Source organism: Condylostylus longicornis, unplaced genomic scaffold (genome assembly GCF_029603195.1).
Source record: "Condylostylus longicornis isolate FDR11 unplaced genomic scaffold, ASM2960319v2 ptg000044l, whole genome shotgun sequence".
Classification (NCBI taxonomy): domain Eukaryota; kingdom Metazoa; phylum Arthropoda; class Insecta; order Diptera; family Dolichopodidae; genus Condylostylus; species Condylostylus longicornis.
The window spans coordinates 3,833,353-3,852,104 of NW_026578013.1; the positions used below are offsets into that span (position 1 = coordinate 3,833,353).

An 18,752-nucleotide genomic window follows, 5' to 3' on the forward strand; every position below is an offset into this window, starting at 1 on the left:
TTTTTTTCTTCAGAAAGGATTTTACTTACTAATCGGTTACGTAAATATATCTTAATAAAAATCATCTGAAATTTATGTATGTATACTTTAGATTTTTCAGCATTTTTCCAAAAAAAAAAATAGAAAAAAAATGCTTGTTAGTTTTACTCTGTTTTTCCGACCCGTGTACCAGACTACGCCCTTGAAAATAAAAAGTTGAAATTTGCATATGCACCGTGTAAGAAAATTTTTACCCCTCTCTAAAAGTTATCGTCACTCAAAGGTCTTAAAATGACATTCTTTGCCTACTCGTCCTAAAGAAAACATAAAAATATTTTCCAAATTTTGTTAACGCAAAAAAGTAGAGTTGGGCTTTTTCTATCGCGGCATAATTTAATTAAATATTGAAAAAGCAAATGGCTGCTAATATTAACCGTTATCTTAACCTGTTTTTTTTTCGAATTTTTGATACAGTTTTTAGTAAGTGTTGCCTTTGATAGGAGGTCTAAAATTTTAGGAGCTTTTAAATATTAGTAAAAAGTTTATTTTGTTAGAAGAAAAGTTTTTTCTACCTCTACTCCTTCTCAAGTTATCGAAATTTGGAAAATTTGACTTTTTGCTATCTTGTCTTCCAAATTTCTATAAATGCAAAAAGCTAACAGTAAATGCCACGATGTTAAAAAATATAATAAACTTAAGTTCTTAAATTTACCTTTAAATTTAAAGATTTTGTTAACGGCTCTGTACATTTTTTTTTCTTTTAAGATTGTAAGCATTGCTCCCCCTAAAAGTATGCAATCTTCGAAAATTTTCGGTATATGAATGAAATTAGTTTTAATAACGTATTAAGCATTGTTTTTAAAAGCAGTATTTTCACTAGATGAAGGGAAAAATACTACTCTACAAAAACATTGGTTTGACCCAACTATATTTATTCAATTTATAATTTTGTCATACAGATCAATATATTGATTATCGTAAGTCCATAAGGCGTTTGAAATAAGATTTTCAAGCAATATTAAAAAAACAAAAACAAGAAGGAGAAATGATAAAACTTTTGAACTTAAATCAATTTCCACTACAATGGATACCAAATTGTTAAACAACTACATAAAACAAAATCCATTCAGTTATATAACATTTAACAGCATATTGAAATTATAGTGGTTATTTTAGACTATTCTTTGTCATAAATTTTATTTAACATATTTATTTATATACACATTCATATAGAAAACCTATAATCATATATCTATCGAATTTTTGTGGCAATATTATTAAATGAATAATAATTAATAGCTTGATCTAACCTTAATTGAAATAAATTCAAGTTTTTCCTTCGAATATTTCAAAATAAAATAACAAAAATAAATAAATTTTACAGATATAGAATTTTAATATAATATTCTAGTTATGCTATGGTAACAGTTCTATTTATTTTAATATTATAGAAAATTTCTTAAAAGTTTAACGTAAACCTAGACTATACGTATATTTTTCATAATATATAATTATATAAAAATATAACATATATAATATGTACGATTGTTGGATATTGTTTACTATCTAATATCCTTTGTATAATATACAAATTGATATTTAGTAAAATATAAACATAAAACAATTCTCGTATATTCTTTCATGTTTTAAATACGCAAGAGATTATAGAAAATACGTACAAGATAGACAAAATATAACATACATATGTACATATTAACTGTGCTACATATTGACAAAGGAAAAGGAGATTGGAAATGGTTCATTAAAAGTATTTATTTTGTAACATTTTTTGATCTCTTTATACGTTTATATCTTATGATGCATACATACAATCATAATGTACAAACTAACATAATAACAAATAATATAAGTAAAATATTATAAAGGAAAGCATCTAACATCTATACTCTTTCTTCTATATGAGATAAGCTTTCTTTTAAATTTCTAATAAAACTATAGAACTGCAATATAGATATAATAGTTAAGTATATATTAATTGAAAATACACAGTAAAGCAAGTTTTGGGTCATTATTATTTGAAATTGAATGAACTTACGTCATACTTACGTTATATTATGTTTTTTGAATTAAATGTATTGTTTTCCACTTATAGCATATTTTATATTATAATGGATAAAAAAAAAAATATTATCCTTATGAACAAAAATAGTATTGCCAGACAAAGTGTTTTAAAATTTAATCACCATGTTTATAATATTATTAAAGATACTTTAGTTCCGAAGGACACACTTTTGTGCAGATAAACATATTTGTAAAAGTAATTTTGTTTAAACACTACTTTGTGCTTCAACATAGAATTTTAATTGTTAGCGTTAGCTAGCGAACAATATTTTCAAAAATTTTATATTCTTAGCGATTTTCCTAGAAAAATTGAAAAAAAAAGTTCAAGTTCAACTCTGTTCTGCTCGTTTAATAGAAACATATTTCTTTCAAAGGAAAGTTTTATTTATACACCCCGAATTTGCCCAAAATTTTATTTATAAGCCCCAAAAAAAAGTGCCATTTTTTGTTTATTTTATTGTAACGAAACCGCAAACACGTTGAAAACTTTTCATATGCGATTGCCTTTTTCTATTTTAATCTTGTGTAGCCATATTTGATTTAATTATTCTGCCAGACGCGGTGTTGTAGGAATCTGAGCTGCTTTTAGACATTAATAAAAATAATTTGTTTTCGCTAGAAGAAAATTATTTTCCTTCTCCATCTTCCCTCAAGGTTATGTGTAACTAAACTCACAAAATTTGATTTTTCAGCGCCTTATATAACCGAAACTATAAGAAAATTTAATGGAAAATCCCGTGCTAACGATAAATATAATTATTTGTGAAAACTAATTTACTAAGCCATTGAATCCGGCCGTTACGTTAACGGTTCTATCAATTTTTTTGTTCTGTATGCCGTAAATGTATGCAATAATTTTATCTATCTAATATTTTGGTATATGAATAAAGCTAATTTAAAACGAAGTAGTTGTTTTTAACGGATTCGTGGACGTGGATGTTCAAAAAATATAATCTTTGAATTTAGAATTCTTCTTATTGATATATTTTTAGAACACCTTAATTTTATAATGCACATTTCAGTTTGTGTGTTTGTAGGGTGTATTATAAATTTATAATAAAATAAAGAATTTCCAAAGTAGTAACATAAAATAATAAGCAAATATCTATTTTATCTACGAAACATTTTATTGTATAACGAAACCATAATATTATCTCGTGTATATAGTGTACAACCTTTCATGTTTACACATTTTATTCTGTTATTTTCTATCTTTTTTTACAAATTGCATGTCAGTGTCAATACTGGAAATAAATGTATAATAATACTGGTAATAAATATATTGTTATATGTATACGTGTGTATTACAAATGAAAATAAAAATATTAAAGTTCATTAATAACACTTTATATATAATATCATAGCCCATAATATGAGTAAGTATCCATTGCTCTAGAGACTATTTTTTGCGTTTAAGAGCTACTTTAATGAGATCAAAATAATGTTATTATATACACCGCAACTTAAATTGAATATAATTGCAAATTTTTCTGAATCTTACTTGTTTCGTTTTCGAAAAACAGAAAGTTTAAGAGTTTATACATTATTTTTAATAAATTATAATGTCATATTTAAAGTTTTGTTTTAAATTTAAATCTTTAACCTGTACGAAAAAAAAAAATTAATTTCACTTGAAGTACAAAAATATTCTTTCGCTTTACTTATAACCTTAAAGGCACGAGCGAAATACTACATGCATGGCGGAAATCGATGGGGAAAACATCAGGCCCAGATGGAATAACATATAAAATCCTCATAAAGGCGGGACCAGCCTTCCTGAGCAGGATCTCCTTCTTGAACAGAGATCTAGTGGAATACATAATAAATTCGGGCGTTATCCCCCATTGCGTAAACCGGGGAAAGATCCACTACTACACCAAAATTATCGCTTTATATCGCTCCTAAACACTATGGGGAAGGCAATCGAGCGCTTAGTAGCGAATAAGCTGGAAGATATAATAGAAAGACACCTGAAACCTAAAATACATGGCTTCAGGATAGGCAGAGGAACCACCACCATTCTCCATAAATTGGAATATATAGCTCAGCATGCACTTCAAAAAAAGGGAAATGTGGACATAATATCGTGTGATCTGTCAAAAGCAGTTGACAAGATTCCACCGGCATCTGTAATTGAAAGCTTAGAGAAGTGGGGTACGGTGAAAAGACTGCTATACATAAGCATTCTGCTACAAAACAGAGCAGCATACATTGAAATCCAAAGCACCAGGTCAAGGATTATCAAGGTCAAGAAGGGCATACCCCAAGGTTCACTACTGTCCACCTACCACTTTAACGCCTACATCAACTCCCTTCCAGTACAATTGAACAAAATAAGAGGCATCACTGCTCAAGTGTACGGAGATACACCTGGGGGTAGGCCTAGCAATCACCTCTAAAACTACACTCTAAAAAACAACTTACCTTCAACGACATCAATATTTGAAGCTGAGCGTGAAGCGATACTTCGAGCTCTGAAATGGGCAAATGAGATAAAACAGAAAACCCTAATATGGACTAAGTTATCGGTCCTTGAAGCTATCAAAAACACAAATAACCATTCGAATACAGCTCGCAAAATTAGAACATTGTTGTATGAAGGCAGACTCCCTTACACACCCTACACGATAACTCAAAATCATGATCGCGGCAAAAGACCAAAGAAAGTGGCAACAACTAAGAACAATTACCGCGCAAATACACATAAAAGTTACGGATATAAAAACTACAAGAGACACAAAGCGCCACTCCGGGGTCAATATTACAAGGCTCCGCCTCGGATGTACTATGTTCTCCCATGGACATCATTTTACGGAATATGCGGAATTACATACACAGTCGAACACACACTAACAACCTGCAAAATAACCAAAACGAACTGGAAGAATATCAATATCACCCCGGTAGAAGCTCTGCGGCGTGACCAAATCCAAAACCTGGCCCAAATCACACGTTTACTGAAGGTACACAACCTTTGGAACAACATCTGATGCACATCACAAATCAGCAATCGTCTACTAATGCTTTAAAAGTTAACAACTAACTTCATGCAACCTCACCATACTTAGATAAACTTTGTAACTCGACCCAGACACCTTTGGTGAAGGTTCCGGCGAATTGCGGCTGATATTACATGGACAGCCACAATTAATAAAAATAAAAATAAAAAAAATAACCTGAAATATGTTTTGAAAAATATAAATTTAATAATATCATACAATGTAAAATTCAAACTAGATATAGAAAAAAAAAAATTTAAAACCAATTCACTCTTATTTCTGAATAAAAACATATCAAACGTCTGAGAATCCACATGGAGGCCAAAAGGACGTTAAATATTCATGTTCTTTCTTTAATTATAGCCAATTAAGGAGCTATTGTCCTCTGTTACAGATTCCATAGATTGAAGGAGGGGCCATTGTGTCGTATTCGAAATAAAACAAAACAATTGCAACAAATCTTATATAGGCCGAATTGAGAGACGAGTAACAACAAAATTGAATGAGCACTTAAATGAACAAAACAGGGAAAAAGACTAGAAGTCGACAATTTTTAATATACAGTTGGAGCAAATACTATATAAATCCAATAAAGAATACTTCTGATTTCTTATTGGAAAGCGGTAATTTGCTTACCTCGTCTTTTAAATTGATCTCTTGACGGGTCTTGTAATTGTAAAATTAATTTGGCCCTTTTAGTTTTCATAAATTATTTAGATAAGTAGGGCTATATGTATGAGTAGATATTCTGGTAAACTGTTTTAGTTATAAAAAGTTACAAATTTCAAAATTATCAATTCTTTTTGTTAAATCCTTTATAGTTATAAAGCTAACATTAATAATTCGCTGTATATTTTTAGCAAGTTCTCTAAACTTCAATTTACCCACGAATCACTAATGCAAAATTTATTGGAATAATTCTACATTATTACTCTTACGAAAATTAATATTATTTTATTTACTTTAATAATTTTGCAAATAGAAAATTTTAGCAATTACCGGTTCTTAATATACGACGCAATACTACAGGTCCATCTAAATATTTGCAGTGTTTCGAAAATCTTTCATTAGTTTTCCATTTTTCTATTTTTTTTATTACAAAATCGATTTAAATCATCCTTAACTGGTTTACAATACAAAAAAGTCCAAGTGTTATAAAAAGTAACAATATTTTTAAATTTCATATCCAAGTATCGTATCTCCTCTTATTAAAGGAATGTCCTCAAAATATACAAAAATAAAAAGCAAATCAAATGCATAAAAAAATAAATCCTTTACGTCTCTTGACAACATGTTCAATATCCTTAACAAACCCTTATACTCGTATACATTTTGCTCTGCTTCAATTCATTCCATATAATATTATTTAACTGGTGATTTTTTTATGTTATACATTATAATTATTATTATATAATATGTAATATATGTGACCATACTTACATATAATATATTATACATATATACATGAGTGTATTGTTATACTATATTAAATTTCATTTATCTTTTTCCATATCCTTTTTTTTCTTATTACATATTTATACCCGTACGAACGTATGTTCGAAGGGTTTACTAAATTTGCCTTACCGTTTATAACTTTAAGAAATAATGGTCTGAGGTATAGATTCAAGTATATGTTGCGTCCCAGCGATATCTGAAAAAATAATTGAACTAAAATCACCACCAAATTTTCACAGATGATTGTAATAGCAAATTCCGAAACCCTATTTAAATTGGGTGTGATCGAGGCAGTGGTCCGAGCAGCTGCCATACAGCTTCAAAATTTATTTCACTATCTCAAAAACTATTGAAGCTATAGTATTGAAATTTCGCAAAACCAGAAGCGAATTTTTCGGGCTATTATGATTGGTAAAAGTCGTTTAAATTTCTCGAGGGTTCGTGGTGGCTGCCATACAACTTCAATAGTTCTTCAATCTTAGAAACTATTGAAATAACAGAAGTTTTGAATAACGGAACTGAAGTTTTGCATAACATGGTAATACGGCAATTCAAAGTAATAGTCTGTTCTATAGTGAGCTATGGCATATTTGTTCGCCCATAGGATAACAAATTCGTACGGATATCACAGAGTTGACACGATCAACTCTATTTTTTCTCGTTTTTTCATAACTTTCCATCCTATTTGGTTTTTATTTTTTTTGTTTTTGTATGTATTGCAGGTTCTCCTTCTTCTGTTATACTGGAAAAATATTATTTTGTTATTATTATATTTGTATGCACATAATATATTTATTTTTTTTATTTTTTGTTTAAGGACATGCAACACATACAACACAAACATGGTATACTTACACTATAATATTATAATATATTCAATTCAGTTTTTTTTGTCTTTTTCCCATTCATGTTCAACTGTATAAAGTTAGGTGTAGAATATCAATAAGGCTTAATTTTTGGGTTTTTGATTTATGTTTAGATATTTTATTTATTTTTTTCTTTATTTTCTTTTTGAAGTTATTTTTTCATGTTTACAAATTTTTATATTTATTTATAGTAAAAAAAAAAAGCAGAAAAAAAAAAATATATAATATTATATCTTATATAAAACATTAATGTGAGATGAAATTAGACAGTATGGTTAACCCTAACAATAGGTCAGTTTCTATTAGAAAAATCTTAAATTGGGTAGACACAAATTTGTCTAAATGTACATAATATTATATATCTTTAAAATAAATAGAATGGAACATGAATTTTAAAATATTTTTTCTCTAAATTCTTATTACATACTGAGTATATATGAAATACCTATATAATGTACATGTATGTTACATCATACATATGTAGTGTAATGTAAAATGCATACATTATAGATATTATATTGGACATTATATGAATATAAAAAAATAATTTTTGAATATCATGTTACACATTACATTATAGTTTTTTATTATTATTTTTTTTTTTAAGAAATTTATTTCAATTTTTCGGTATGTAAATCTATTATTATCAAATATATGTATGTATTTGGAATTTCTTAGGAAAATATTAAATATTTTATTATAATTGACAGTAAATATAAAAATTATATTGATATTTCGAAATTTATTTTTTGTGGGTCTAAGGAAAATTTGGATTGATATAAAAAATAAAATGTTCAAAAATACTAAGTAAATATATGTGAATGAAAATATAAAATTAAAATTTTGTTGTATAAATGAAGGTGTATACAATATGTATGTGTAAAATTATAGTATGTGTTAATATTGCAATTAGTTGCATTTTACATATTTAGAAAATATTTATGAGGATGAGCTAAAGATTTCTGTTAATAGCATTTAGAAAGGAAAGTAAAATATTTAGATTATAACAGTCTTGATTGTGTAATTTTATTGTTAAGAAATAGATTTAATTAGGTTTCCATAATTATATAGACGGGTAAAGCATGGTGGTTAAATTAACCTGGAAAGCAATTAATACTCAATCATGTTTTAACAAAAATAAACCGTATGTCCTAAGAAAACATAACCTATGTGTTAAAGTGTTAAATATCTAAAAATTTCGGACTTCTGCAAATTATTATCCTGGATACCAAATGGATTTAAGACAATGGCCATTTTAACACCGTAGCATTAGTATAACTTCCATGTTAATTTAGTAAAAAAAACTCACCATTTTTCTTCATCTAAATTTAGAAAACGTTGGTGGTATTTCTATTATATTAGTTTACATTCGTAGATTGGCAGGGGTCAACCTCAGATCAGGTCACTGCAGTCCTAAAGACTTATTGTAACATCCCACCATTAATACAGGTATTTTTACTAACGCCTGACTGGTATCTGGGGGCAAAAAATCACGCCTTTCGAAAAATTGTTTATGTGATAACTTTAAAATTAATTTTATATGAAAATATAAAATAAATCAAAAATTTAGGCTTTTTAAGTTTTAGCTACAAGTAACTTTATACGTTACTAAATGTGGTCACAGTTTTTTCCCTAGATAGCAAGTCGCGTGTGTGCAAATTTTAAAAAATGTCATGAATTTTGAGAGAAAAAGAAATTGTAAGTGAAACCAAAATAGAAAAAGAATTAATTTTGCAATTTCAAGGAATTTTTTTGGGAAAATATTGATTGTTTAGAATTCTTTTAAAGTATTTTGCAAAAAATAAACTTATAAAAAGAAAATTAAAGGAAGAAAAAAATTTTTTTTCCATAAAGTAAACGTTCTTATAATTTAAGGTGAAAAATAACTCCATATGTCAGTTAAATGAATAAACACTATATTTGCTATGAATTAATTTGACAACAGTAAGGAAAATTTTTCTTCTAGCAAATCAATGTAACAGAAACATAAACTTTGCATAGTTCGTGCAAAACGTGAATTTAATACACGATTTTAAACATGAATTTTTTTGGAATTTGAAATTTACAAAAAAACATGAACTAGTATCGCATACACTATTAAAAAGTTAATGAACATTTATTAATTATCAAGAACATTAAGTTCCCCCCTTCAATAGTTAAAAATAAAACAATATCTATAGTCATAATACTTTTAAAGTCAGAGGCACTATAGTTTTAATAAGTGAACTGTAAAATATTGTTTTGTATATTATAAACTATGCAATTATTTGAATATTTAATTTATTACTCGTATCACATAAAAATATTATTTAAAATTAAATATGAAAACTATAAGAAAGCATAATAGTGCCTACTGCTTGATTATTTCCTACTTACGTTTAGTGCACAGGATAATAAACAAACAAAATAAATAAATATGATTTTTAAATTGAGTGACATTGTCTAATATTTGGCTTTTAAAATATTATTATCCTTTTAATATTTCATTAAAATTAAATGTGCCCATATTATATGCAACTATGTAAGCATATATGTCATGTCTATATATTCTTTTAATTCGATTGAAATACAAAATTAGTTTTATATATAAATTAAATTTACTAGTATATGGCTAGTATAAAAAAATTTATTTTAAATACATAAGATTTATGAAATTTCTACATAATATTAAAATAACTTTTCAATATGTACAAATTATTTATTCGTTTATTCTTTCTCTTGTTTCTTATATATTCCATTACCAAACTGTCTTCTAATATAGTTACTGAAAATGTCCTGAATGTCATGCATATTTTACAAAATAATATTATAATTTCTTAAACACATAATATATTTTTAATAAATTGTTATATAACAACAACAATATACATGTATGCTAATAACATAAATACTATAATGTGTAACACAACTTAATATACTTATATAATATTATATATTGTAATATAATAATTCATTATTATTAATAAAATCATAAATTTTATCATTTATTTCCGTTTTAGAATAATTTAAAGCAATATAAATCTTTATATTACTTATTTCTTTTGAAAAATTTATTATTATAAATTTTGTATATAGGTAGGGTACCTTATACATTTTAGGAATGAAGAATATAACATTACCTATATAATATTTCTTAAAATTTTCTTTACTTTTTACTATTTTAAGAATGCTACCATAAAATATGTTTTATGTAAATGGTAAAATTACGTAAAGGAAAAATGCTATTGTGTTCATATCTCCAGGTGTCCTTTATTTACATGATAATTATTTATTTTGGAATTTCATTCTATGAAAATATATTCGTAGATATATAGAAAATATCTTCCTCTCCCTTAAATACTATATTGTTATATAAAAAATAACAGTATATTATTTATAATTCAACAGGTTTTTTCTCAAAATAAATTTTCTTTGGTGAGATCACTTATTTATTTATTATTATACTGAAAGTAAAATTTAAAATATGTTCATATTAAAATATTATTATATTAAGTGCCAGGTTCTACTTATTCAGAATAATATTATTCGAATGAGGCTCTCATGAAATCATATATATGAAAATTTTTGATTAATACGCGCTAGATTCAAAATTTTTATTAAGTAATTTACAAATTCAGCTTGCAGAGGTACACAAATTTTGTATTCTTGTCTCGAATTTCTGAGCAATAGTTATAAATTTTTCTATATAAATTTTTATTTTAATTAAAAATTCGACATTATTTTATAAATCTATATATACATATTAATTATTATGAATACTTAATTTAAATTTTAAATCAAAAATTTTATTACAACAACCACTTTAAAAATATTATAAATCAGATGTCATCAATTCAATTGATTCTATATACGTCACATTTTAATTCTTTGAATTTAATTAGCATATTTTAAATAAGCATATTATGCACATAATTATAATTCATATTATTGATATTAGAATCCTTTTAGAATAATAATATGATCACATGGGAATCAAATGATATCCTGTTATGACAAAAAAACTTATAATATGCTAAATTTAATATTCGAGTTTTTCATAGATTTATGAATTTTTTCATAAAGATAATCAAAAAATAGCATGAAAATTCACATATTTCCACACCGATGTAAATTGGTTTTTCAGAGAATAATTTTTCCATAAAATATTTTATTTGTTTTTTACGAAAACAGTTTTTACCCTTGAACAAATTTACGTTAATAAAATAATAGTATAGACGTAATTGGTCACATTCATCAATTGCAGACATTGATCGATATGATTTCGTATTTATTGGAAAATTTCAATTTATCTAGGTATCAATTTTATTGTATCCTAGAAATGTTAAAAGAATAAGTAAATCTGTATAGTAAACATTTTCGGTTTTTTAAGTTTATTCGCGAGATTTCATAATAAAATTTGTTGTTTACTACTTAAATATGATTTTGATATTGATATAGTAATGGAATAGGTGGGCAAATTTAATTATAAATAAGCGGAAAACTTTTTCCAAGAATTTTATGAATTCTAAATTTTGATTTATATGGCAGATCTAGAATAATTTAAATTTTTTGTTCTTCATATTAATTTTCTCATTCTCGTTTCTAAAGAAAGCGATAAAATTTATAATAATATTCTAATATAACAATAAATTTTTTATCCTGAATGTATTTTTAAGAAATATAAGAAATATTTCAAAATGATTTTTCAAATCGATAAAAAACATCTTAACTCAACCTTGCTATATAAATATTATACAAACATGTAAATAATAATACACATATCCAAAAAGCTTAACTGATCCTTGTTACAATATACATACACATAGAAGATATAAAATATGAAGAATTTAATTTAATTTTGAGTGAAATCAAATATATTATTTGTTTTATAAATCTAATAATCATTTTATTAAATAAAAAAAAAATAATATCATATTGAGAAAATACGAATTTATATGAATTTTCAATTCCATCACATTTTTAAGTTCTTTTATACATTTTTGGCATATGAAAATAAAATTGTGTTATATAAAATCGTAGTTATCTTACTACGTATATCGTATATATAGACACACAATATCGTTAACAAAATATTAATGGATTTTATATGTAAATTTATAAAATATAATAAAATTGATGTGACATTCAGAAAGTATAATATTTTAATACCACATTCATACATGCACACACACAATAATTATGTGCGTACATAAAATACGATACATACACAAATGAAATACAAAATCAATTTTGAAATTTAAGAATTTTGCGTTTCCAAAAATATCTGAAATTTATTATCGTTCGGAATTTTCATATTTTGAGAGTTGTCTTTTGAACAAAAAAAAAAAAAATATAAACAAAAGTGAATAAAAAACACAAATTTTTAACTTAATTAATTGCATAATTTCATTTAAGAATTTTAGAAATTTGACAATAATCTCTCCTTTTTATTAATTCTAAGTATTGACACGAAATTGCACACGTTTAGGTAAATTGAATTTTTCTATAGCTAATTTTATGCGTCTATTCGTGTAAAATTACCGTTAAATCTTATTCGCAGCTCAAATTGCTACTCATTTTCGATAGCGTCAGAAAAATAAAAATTATTTCTCTTTCGAACAGCCCGTAGCTTTTAAACTGGTTCCGAGAGAGAGAGAGATGAAACAATTTTTTTTTCCTCACATATGAAAATCTGAATGCTGGTATATGTGAATGCACCACTGTATGAAATATTCTGTATAATTAAGAAAATTATTTATTTTTAAATTTCAATATGGTATTTGGTGCCCCTAATGTAGGTATATAGATTTACAACTTTATTTACAATAGATTCTTTTATACATAAAGTTCGTATAAGAAAACGAATATAAAATATTTAAGAAATAAATCGAAAGTCCATGTCTAATACAACAAATTCCTGTGAGTAACAATGTTAACTACAATTTAAATTAGTAAAACTTATTATAATATTACGTTCATTATGCGTAAATACAGTTGAATCAAGAAAATCAGACTTCTGGATAAGAGGGAAACGTGCCTTAGATGAATTATTTTCCAAATCTTTTAAATCTTCCAACAATTTCACCTTCTATAGGTAAATTTTCATTGTATTTAGCAAGTGGAACTGTTTTGTCAACTCTTCCTTTATATTTCACGAAATATTCTTCAATACCATATATTTGTAACACTTTTATAATTTTTTGCTTTTACAACCGTCTTAACAATATTCTTATGCCGTTGAGTTAAAGTTACATACTAAGTTACTGAAGCTATAAATACAAGTAAAAACTAAAATAAAAACTTCGGTGTGATAAAATTTCTATTACCTAGAGTCAACTGTATGTTTTTGCATATGAGAAAGATAAAAACAAAGAAACTACTTCATTTGTCCAAAACTAATTTAAAAATAAAATTTCCATATAAAAATGCATCACTTGGCTTGATTTAGTTCAAAAATATCTGAAAATATTAAAAAAAAAATAATAGTAACAAACTTTAAATCAAAAGATTATAAAATTTCATTTATAGTATAATTCAAAGTATTCTACATTAATTATAATTATGTATACATAACACATACGCACTCACTATATGTACACATTCTAAATGTTTGTATTAAAAAACAAATAAATTAAGAATCACTTATTTTAGATTTATTTCTATAAAAATTTAAATAAATCCCCTATAGCATTTAATTTCCTTATTCTAAATTATATAATATTGCTATGTATGTATGTATACAAAATTTGAGTCCTTTAAAAGGAATTAAGTACAGAAATAATTTTTCAAAAATATAAAATATTGACTGACATTTTAATTTTAATGTATACGAGTACATTTTACTATCAGTTTACTTTTCTGTCAATCTCTCTAGAGAGAGAGGATAATATTCATATTTAAGAGGTTATCAGTTTCACTTATACTATTTTTTATATAGAAAAATAACTGTATATATTATTATTGTAATTTTATGCAGTACACAAAATTTATGCATATATACAAAATGGCTATTGTTATACAAAAATAATATTAGACATTTTGAAAAATATTTCTTCCAAAATGGTACACACATTTATAAAACGCAAGATAAATCAAATGGGATTTTCTTTTAAAAGAAAACTGCAATAATAAAATGAAATTTATTTTATAAAATTATTTGAGCAGTCATATTTTAAATATGATTTACAGTTATATCACATACGATATTATCTGAGAGTGTCAAAATGAATTTAAAAATTCTTTTTATTCTAAAAAGCTCTATATAAGCACTTAATATTGAATAAATCATACAATTAAACAATTGTATATGATAATGGATTATGTATAAAACATAGATATGTATGTATATAATAATTAATTATAAAATATAATTTTATTAGAAATAATTGAATTATAAAAATTTTTTATTTTTGCATTTATAAATGAATTTATTTTTTTTAATTTTATATTATCGATTTCATTTTAATTAGCTAAGCTCAGAGTGCTGAGCTTAAATTAAAATAAAGTTTAAAATTTCGGATATTAAATTTGAAATAAAGAATGGAGAGGCTAAAGAATTTTCCAGTGTCCGCACTGTCATCTGGTTAAAGTGCTTCATATTAGTGTAACCTATATAATATCGTATGGAATTTCAAATTTAAATAATATGAAGAACCATTGAAGTCTTCAGATTAAATATTTTGTTCTGCATGGTTCAGTTAATTTACTTAACATTAAGTAAAAATTACATGCCTTAGAACTCTATTGAACGAAATTTTTTGTTATTATAAACTAATCATAAATTTTTTTTTTATTTTGACAGGTTGTTGGAAAATAGATTCACGTCAAACAAGTTCACTTGCCTATACACGACCAGGTCGTTATGGTGACTATCTTTGTGATAGCCCATGGAGTTTACTTGAATCAGCTACAGTTGCCATGAAATCAAGGCAGGGTGATAATGTTGAATTTGTTTTATGGACTGGGTAAGTACACATTATACAGTAAATATTTGAAAGTTTTAACTTATACTCTGTAAATAATTATAGATAATATTATGCTAGATATGGTATAAATATATTATAAATAACATGTTATAAAAATTATAGCAAACTTTTACCAATATAATGTTCTGAAAGTAATTAACCCGTTTTTTGTTCTTTTCAATATAAGTAGTAATGATTATCACCCATATAGTGATGATGTTTACTTGCGGAATCAAAAATGGACTAAATTCGGTGTATCTTAGGGTCTTGAGTGTAGCAAGCTTTCAATCTTCCATCTCCTAGTCCAAAATTTTAACTGTGAGTAACAGTTGGAAAATTTTATTACGCCACACTTTCTTGAATTGAAAAATTGCATCTTGTTACGTTAACGTCAGATCAATTTTAGGTAACCGCTGTACTGTATATTGTAGAATTCCTGTATAAGCTCTCTCAGCTAATATTCGGACGAATTTTTTTTTTGTGTCTTAATGGAGAAGAGGATCATGAAGCTCGAAAACCAATGGGCTCATCACCATTTAATCAATCCTTGCTGGACATTACAATAAGACAAGAGAATAAGATAAAGTCCTTGTATAAGAATCGTTAAAATATTTGTGGTCGGATTAAAAAAATTGATTTGAATCTTTCGTGTTAAAAGCTGTGTCTAATAAGTAGATAATGAAAATTAAACAAAATCTTGGCATCAAAGCAGTATATCTCGCTGTTCATTTTGTCTTCTCAGTGTTTTTCCCGGAGCAGCTCTGGAAAATAATCAACTCTTCATTTAAACATAGTTCTGTAATAAACAAGTTTTGATTTTTTTATTGGGGTTGCAGACGCATTTAACACTTTAGTTTTTGTTTAAATTTAGTGGAAAACTGATTATTTCATATGGCTCCAAGAATTCCAATTATCTAAATTTAACGGTTTCTGAACTGTACATGTGTTTGAAACGTGAGTTATAATATTTGAGACAAAAAATAATATTATGCATTTCAAAGTAGACATCTACATACTTTTTTATTATATTATAAAAATTGTGGTTATACCTGATACGATGTGAATTTTGATTTTATACACATCTGATTCCACAAGAGAACAAGAATAAATAAAGTTGGGTCAAACCAATGGTTTGTATTGTAGCACTTTTCCCTTCAACAAGTGAAAATTCTGCTTTTAAATACAGTCTATGTATAGCTATCACACTATTAAAATTATTTTCATTCATATACAAAACTATTTATAGGATTGCATATATTTAGGATGACGCATATATGCAGTCTTTGAAATAAAGCAAAAATTAATATAAAAAGGGGTTAACATAATGCTCGATTTTAAGGGTTAATTGTGTGTGTTAAGAAAAATAATTATATTTTCTAATTTCACAGAATTTACCGTTAGCTTTTTGCGTTTATAAAAATTTGGAAAAGCTTGCGGTTTCGGAAATATAAGGTATCAAAAATTCAAATTTTACGAATTTCAAGAGATGATAACTTGAGAGGGGGTGGAGATAGAAAAAAATTTTCTTCTAACAAAATGAACTATTTATTAATATGTAAAAGCTCCTAAAATTTCAAGCTTCTACAGTCTGGGGTCTAGAAGAAAAACGACATCAAAAATTTGGAAAAAAAGGACTTTAAATAACGGTAAATTTGAACGGCCATTTTGTTTTTCTTAAGTTAAACTATAGTATACCGCGCAAGGGGAAGCAAGTCACTGCCTTTCTGCGTTTGCAAAATTTCAAAAATGCTTATGGTTTCATTGCAACAAATATTTAAAAAAGGTCATTTTTAGGGTTTTGGGGGGGTATAACTTCTAGAAGGGGGGAGATAGGTAAAAATTTTGTTCTACGGAAATAAGTTTCTAGTGAAGATCTATGTACGTGTGAAATTTTAGCTTTCTATCTTCAAGGATGTAGAAGTTTTGTAAACAAAAAAAGTGTCCACGGACGGACAGACGGACGGACGGACGGACGGACAGAGTGAAACTAATAAGCACTTTTTTCAAAAAATTTTTTGGAAAAGTGCTAAAAACTACAAAACAAAAAAACAAATTCTTGTGATGACTTAAAGGGATTTCATAAATTTCATCCTCACATAAAAAAACGATAAAAGGAAAACAAAAAAATATTTTCCATATTCTGAATAATATGTTAATATCCTTTTTAATAATTCAGAAAACGGTATATATTTCAATATGGTTTTCAAATGAAATTGCGATGATAATTTTTTTTTATTTCTAAAAAAAGTTACTCTTACTCCTACGGATTTTCGTTATATAGGTCAGAAATCATTATAAATCAGGAACTAAAAATAAAATGTAGAATAATCATAATGGTTAAAATAATAAAAAAACAAAAAATATACAAGAAAGCAATGAGAACGAATTATTTTACCGAATATTACATTACGTATTCAAATAAATGACAAAAAAAAATTTGATATTTTCAGGATCTATATAGTTTAATATTAAATTCAAGTAAATACAATAAAATAAAATGAAAACGAGAACAGATACAGTTGACCGTGTCAACTTTGTGATACCCGTACGAATTATTGATTTTAAATATGGGAGATAAATGACGTACAGTTTCATACAACCTCTTGCTGTTTATGGGTCTAGCGCAGATTTTTATATAAATCCATAGAGAACATAAAAGAGTGTTACTGAAAATGGTAGCCAAATCACCAAGTTAATTTGTTCAACATTTCATTAGCTTCAATAGTTTCTGAGTTCCAAACAAACAGTTTGAAAAGTTGTATGACAGCTATCATAAACACTCGAGAAACTTTCAACGACTTTTATCAAACAAAAAAGCCTTAATATTATATTGGCTTGTGCGAAATTTCAATGCTACAGCTTCTAAAGTTTCTGAGATACAGCCATATAAATTTATGGTAGCTACCAGAAAGTGAAACTCGATCATATCCTCTTTAAATAAGGTTCTGGCATTTGCAATGATAAATCATTTATGAAAATTTAGAAAACTTAGCTCAGTAGCACTCGGAATTCGACGCTCATACTTATCAAAAACTTATACTTGAGTCTATATCTGAAACCATTATTACGCTGATCAAAAACATAATTTACTTGAATCTATATCTCAGACCATTATTCCTTAACATTACACATGGTAGGGCAAATGTATCATACTTTTTCAACATACATTCGTACGAGTATAAAAACAATATGGTTGTTAATATTATGTAAAATATACGGAAAACAAAAAATATTAATGGACATTCAGGAAGGATACAATCAAATATTAATACTGTATTTTATAATTTTTTTATGATTGCCAGAAAATATTGATGTTGAATTTGATCGGATTCCAAAATGAATTATGACATGAATGTAATAGAAAAACGGAAAAACAACTTAAAATTGATATAGATTTTTATTGAAGTTTTATTTATTCAGGTATTAGC

General features: G+C 26.1%; 1 protein-coding gene across 1 annotated transcript in view; it reads left to right on the forward strand.

Annotated features, from left to right (window-relative positions):
- LOC129610150 (acid sphingomyelinase-like phosphodiesterase 3b) overlaps positions 1-18,752 on the forward strand; it is a gene marked incomplete at its 3' end in the record, with an annotated part of 307,142 nt that overhangs the window by 138,027 nt on the left and 150,363 nt on the right. Inside the window, exon 4 of the mRNA XM_055522556.1 lies at positions 15,162-15,324. Coding sequence (XP_055378531.1) covers positions 15,162-15,324 — 163 coding nt within the window. The remainder of the gene's footprint in view (positions 1-15,161; positions 15,325-18,752) is intronic.